The sequence below is a fragment of the Dromiciops gliroides genome, chromosome 2 (genome assembly GCF_019393635.1).
Source record: "Dromiciops gliroides isolate mDroGli1 chromosome 2, mDroGli1.pri, whole genome shotgun sequence".
NCBI lineage: Eukaryota > Metazoa > Chordata > Mammalia > Microbiotheria > Microbiotheriidae > Dromiciops > Dromiciops gliroides.
Window position 1 is genome coordinate 142,136,396 of NC_057862.1, and position 6,000 is coordinate 142,142,395.

Here is a 6,000-nt window from a genome sequence, read left to right on the forward strand (position 1 = left end):
CCAATTCTAATGGCAGTTTTTGGATACCAGCTTTTCCTTTCACCCTCTACTTGATTCTCTTGATCCCGTTACTATAAAACTGCTCTCCTGGTTTTCCTCCTACCTGTCTGATTGCTCCTCCTCAGCCTCCTTTGTTGGATATTTTATTTAGGTCACAGGCATCCCTCAAGATTCTGACCTGGGCCCTTGAATGAAGCTAAGTTAGTTTTAGGAAACATAGCTAACAATAAGGCTAGTGGAGGTGATGGAATTGTAGGTGAGCTATTTAAAACCCTAAAAGATGATAAACTGAGTGTACTGCACTCAATCTGCTAGCAAATTTGGAAAACACAAGTGGCCACCGGATTGGAAAACATTAGTTTACATCTCAATCTTAAAAAAGGGTAATGCTAGGGGAATGTTCAAATTACTCAACAACTGTGCTCATTTCACACTCCAGGAAGGTTTTCAAACTGCCAACATTCACTGGAATATGAAGAAGGCAAGGAAAAATTCCAGAAAAATATCTACCCCTGCTTCACTGACTACACTAAAGCTTTTGGGTGTATCACGAGAAAATGTGGCAAGTACTCAAAGAGGATGAGAAGATGGAGAGAGACATGACTGAACAAAACCACCCACCATACCAGTTTTGTTGATTCTACCTTCACAAAATCTCTTGGATATGTCTCCTTCTCCTCCTCTGATACAGGTGCCACTGGATAGGTTCTTATTACTTCACTCCTGGGCTATTTCTTTTCTTTTCTTTTAGCAACAAACATTTATTTTTTCCAGTTACATGTAAGGGTAGTTTTCAACATTCATTTTCATAAGATTTAGAGTTCCAGGGCAGCTAGGTGGCGTAGTGGATAGAGCACCTGCCCTGGAGTCAGGAGGAGCTGAGTTCAAATCCAGCCTCAGACACTTAACACTTACTAGCTGTGTGACCCTAGGCAAGTCACTTAACCCCAATTGCCTCACCAAAAAAAAAAAAAAAAAAAAAAGAGTTAGAGTTCCAAATTTTTCTCCCTCCCTCTCTCCCTTTCCTCCCCCCTCCACAAGATCACAACCAGGTTATATATGTACAATCCACACGTATTCTTTTTATCAGTTCTTTCTGTGGGGGTGCATAGTAAGCTTCCTCATTAGTTCCTTGGGATTGTCTTGGATCATTGCATTGCTGAGAGTAATCAAGTCATTCACAATTGCTCATTGAACAATACTACTGCCACTATGCATAATGTCCTCCCAGCTCTCCTGGACCCAGTTTTTCCCAGAAGATATTTCACATTGCCCTCTATTTTTTTATTCATTTGGATTTGCTTTATTGTGTCTTGGTTTCTTATAATGTCACTGGCTTTCATTTGTTCAATCCTCATTCTTAGGCAATTATTTTCATCAGAGAGCTTTTGTACCTCCTTTTCTATTTGGCCAATTTGACTTTTCAAGCTGTTGACTTTTTTCTCATGTGTTTCCTGCATCACCCTCATTTCTCTTTCCATTTTTTCCTCTACCTCTCTAACTTTATCTTCAAAGTCCTTTTTGAGCACCTCTGTAGCCTGAGACCAGTTCATATTTTTCTTGGAAGCTTTAGATACAGGGGCCCTGATGTTGACATCTTCCTCTGAGGGTGCCCCTTGGTCTTCTTTGTTACTGAAGAAACTTTCTATGGTCCTCACCTTTCTCTGTTTGCTCATCTTGCCTTTCTTTTACTTGACTTTTAGCTCCTTAAAGTGGGGCACTGTCTCCAGGCTGCAGTATCCCAAGCTTAAGAAGTCCCAGGTGGTATGATTTAAGGTGAATCAGGTTCTTTACTCCCAGACTGTTCCCTGGTCCATAGATGACCCCAGACCAACTTGCTAATCATGCACCTTTGTGTGTTGTGGTTGTTAGCTCCAATGAGTCTGTGCCCCTCCCCGACCTGGGCCACTGGTACTCAAGCCTACCTCCTGGTTCTCAGCAAGGGTAAAAAAATCCAAGTTCTGCCTCAGCACCAGCATAGACCCCTGTAGTCTCCCCCCTGCCCAGGGCTCAGCCCTCTCACCAGACTGTGAGCTTAGTTCCAGAAGACACTGGCACTTCAGCTGATTCACAGGCTCTGGAGGTCTCCTTCTGTGGTGAGGCATTCATAGCACTGGATCTGTGTCAGGATGACTGTGGGGTTGGGCTCTACTCCTGTATCAGCACAGCAGCTCCCTCCTTCTGACCTTCCAAGCTGTTCTTGGTTTCAGTACATTCTTCTGTGAACTTTGCTGCTCCAGGCATTGTCCTATGGTGTTATTTGGATGTTTTTTGGAGCGATCGTATCATGAGTTCGAGAGCTTACTGCCTTTCCTCCACCATCTTGGCTCCACCCCAGAAGTCCCACTCCTGGGCTATTTCAATAGCCTTCTGGTTGGTCTCCCTGCTTAAAGTCTATTACCAGTCCAGTCCAGCCTCCATTCAGTTGCCAAAGTTATCTTCCTAAATGTAGGTCTAACCATATCCCCCTCCTATTCAGTAAACTATACTGGCTTCTTATTACTTCCTGATGCCCTCCTACTTCTCAGTCTTTTATTTTATGCCCCTCAAAGTACTCTATAATCTATTAATGCTGCCCTTAATGCCTTTTCACTGGTTGTCTCCCATACTTAAAAGAGGCCTTTCCTGGTCCCTCAAAATGTTAAAACATCTTTCCCTCAGAGATTAATTCCAATTACTCTTTTTTTTTGTTCTTTTTTTTAATTATGAAAGTATTTTATTATTTTCCAGTTACATGTAGAGATAGTTTTCAACATTTGTTTTTATAATATTTCTAATTTCAAATTTTTCCCTCCCTCCCCAAGACAGCAAGTAATCTGATATAGGTTTTATATGTACAATAACATTAATTTCTGCATTAGTCATGTTATAAGAGAAGAATCATAGCAAAAAGGAAAAACTAGGGGCAGCTAGGTGGCACAGTGGATAGAGCACCAGCCCTGGAGTCAAGAGGACCTGAGTTCAAATCTGACCTCAGACACTTAACACTTATTAGCTGTGTGACCCTAGGAAAGTCACTTAACCCCAATTGCCTCACTTGGGGAAAAAAAAAAAAAGAAAAACAACAGCACCAAAACCAAAAGAAATAGTATGATTCAATCTGCATGCACATTCCACAGGTTTTTTTTTTCCTTCTGGATTTGGAGAGCCTTTTCCATCATCAGTCCTTTGGAGCCATCCTGGTACTGTTGTATTGCTGAGAAGAATCAAGTCTATCACAGTTGATCAACACATAATGTTGATGATACTGTGTACAATGTTCTGGTTCTACTCATCTCACTCAACATCAGTTCATGCAAGTCCTTCCAGGTTTCTCTGAACTCCTCTTGCTCATCGTTTCTTACAGCACAAAAGAATTCCATTACATTCATATACCACAACTTGTTCAGCCATTCCCCAATTGATGGGCAGTCCCCCAATTTCCAATTCCTTGCCACCACAAAAAGAGCAGCTATAAATATTTTTGTACATGTGGGTCCTTTTCCCTTTTTTATGATCTCTTTGGGAATACAATTACTCTTTATACCTTGTATGCACTTGAACTGTTTGCATGAAATATCCAGTCAGAATGCATGCTCCTCAAGGGTAGGGACTGTTTTTTGCCTTTTTATTCCTAGTACTTAAGATAGTGCTAGACACACATCAAGTACTAATAAGTGCCAGCTGATTTGGAGGTAGAACCAAAACTTTTGAAATAATCTGGATATGTGGGATGAGGGAGTTTTGTTAAAGCTGGAGATAAATGTTACAATTTCATTTTAGTTCCGAACTATATTGTAATTGCTACAGGTTAGCACCATTAGTGGCAAAAAGGTATGCTTGGATATTCAAAATTGCTTAAATTGAAATCCATTCTTACTAAAGTTTAGTCATAACTGCTAGGATACACTTTGATAATAGTTCTGTATGTTTAAATAAATTACATGGTGGGCAAACAAGACATGTTCAGACAAGAGTGTCATCATCTTTAATATTTTCAGGTTTCCCCACCTTAAAGTCAACAATTTTGGTAACATTAAAGGACAACTTTACAGCACCTACTATAGGGCAGGCATAGAACTAAACACTTTTTTACAAATACTTCATTAGACCCTCCCAACAACCCTTGGAGGTAAGTGCTTATATTAACCCAATTTTACAAATGAACAAACTGACTGAAGCATTAGTTAATTTGCCTAAGATCACACAGAGCTAGTAAATTTCTGAAGACGAATTTGAACTCGGGTCTTTCTGACTCTAGGCTCAGTTCCATCCACTGTGCCACCAGCTGCCTCAAAGGACTGGAGAAAAAGGTGTAAGATTTGAAAGATAAATAAAAGACTACAGGGTAGCTTTGCTTCTAACTCCTTAATTTGCTAACAGCTTAAAAGTAAACCTTCAGGAACTATGATTCTGGAATGAAAAGGGGGAGGGGGGACAGAAAAGGTGATTCAGTGTCTAAGCCTTCAGGCACAGATGGGAATTTACTTGAGTCAACTTAACATTTCCGAAAAGGTCTGTACCTAAAGCACTTTCTCAAGGAGCTCATCTTGGGAACGTGGGCCATTCATTTTTGCGTCAAGTTTCCCATAAAATTGTGGATGCCACAAAGATGGCGGCTATGTAAGCTCCTAGAAAGGGTTCGGTACCATTTTTCGTATTATCGTGGCCATCTCCTGCTTGACATTGCTAGTAAGACACTGATTTTGCCTTTTTTTTTTTTGGCAGAGCAATGAAGGTTAAGTGACTTGCCCAGGGTCACACAGCTAGTAAGTGTGTCTGAGGCAGCATTTGAACTCAGGTCCTCCTGAATCCAGGACCGGTGTTCTATCCACTGCGCCACCTAGCTGCCCCATAGGCACTGATTATGAACGCCCGTTCTGAAGCTATTCCCTGAGAGTACAAGGCTCCTAGGAAACTTGGGGGATTGCTTTGTGGGGCAAAACCATCCTGTCAACATACGACATGCCCAGCTCTAGCACCAAGACCCGGGATGCTGAGAGACAGGGCGCTCCTCCCTGTGCGGCTACCCCTAACCCCCAACCCCAACAGCAAACAGAAGTACAAGCCAGGAGAGTCTGGACTCCAATTATCTGCCCCCTAGCAGAGGTAATTCCGAGCCGGCCCCGCCCCGCCCGCCCCGCTCCCCGGGCTGCCGGTGTGCGCAGCTCCCATGCCCGGCCCGGCCCGATCCGGAGCTGCCCCGCGGAGCACAGAGCTGGCCGCCCCGGCCCGGCCCGGCCCGGCCCGGCCCAGCCCAGCCCGCCCCAGCCCCAGCCCCAGCCCCAGCCCCAGCCCCAGCCCCAGCCCCAGCCCCAGCCCCAGCCCCAGCCCCAGCCCCAGCCCTGCCCAGCTCGCACCTACCCGAGAGGAAGCCTCCGCCTCCTTGTCCTCTTCGCCCCTCCAGGCCGGCGAAGTGGGGCAGACCGGCCCAGAGCTGGGCCGTGAGGGGGGCTCCACCAGAGCCCCTCGGTCGGCGGCGGAGACCCCTGCCAGGTCCCCCAGCCGCAGCGGCAGCGGCAGCGGCAAGAGCGCTGACCTGGATGTAGATGGGGGTTTTAACGGAAGTGACAACATCGCTCCACTTCCCTCGCCTGGACTGGGGTGAGGCGAACTAGGCGAGCCAGGCTGTGGTGCCCAGCTTTAAAGGAAGGAAGGAAGGAAACGAGAGGAAACTCCACCTCTGTAACGTCCGCCCAGTCTCGCGCGTGCGTTGTTGACACCGAGGCTCGGCTTTCTCGTCCGGTTGCCAGGGTAGCGGGTGAGAAGGTGTGCGCACGCGCAGTCTGCGAAGGTATGCTTGTTGAGATGAGGGATTCGCCTTGGTGGCTTCTACAAGATTATCAGTGGGAACTGTTGCTGCTCGACCAAATTTCCCTAAAAATGTCCCATACCAGTGCCCTTGGACTCAGACTACTTGAAGACTAAAACTATTCCCCTAAGGCTCCCCCTTGGACATAAATCAAATTACCATGGTTATCACTAAAGTTTGTAAAATGAGCACAAGTTAGGTTTTGAATT

General features: G+C 45.1%; 1 protein-coding gene across 4 annotated transcripts in view; it reads right to left on the bottom strand.

Moving 5' to 3' along the window:
* The window catches only part of BNIP2 (BCL2 interacting protein 2), a 31,555-nt gene extending 25,879 nt beyond the window's left edge, over positions 1–5,676 (bottom strand). The window contains exon 1 of one of the 4 annotated variants that reach the window (XM_043985782.1): positions 5,344–5,676. In XM_043985782.1, the coding sequence (XP_043841717.1) occupies positions 5,344–5,556 (213 nt within the window). In that variant the 5' untranslated portion in view covers positions 5,557–5,676. Of the gene's footprint in view, positions 1–5,339 lie in introns of all 4 variants that reach the window. The other 3 variants (XM_043985781.1, XM_043985783.1, XM_043985784.1) reach the window with 3 other exon arrangements.
* Positions 5,677–6,000: the final 324 nt, after the last annotated feature.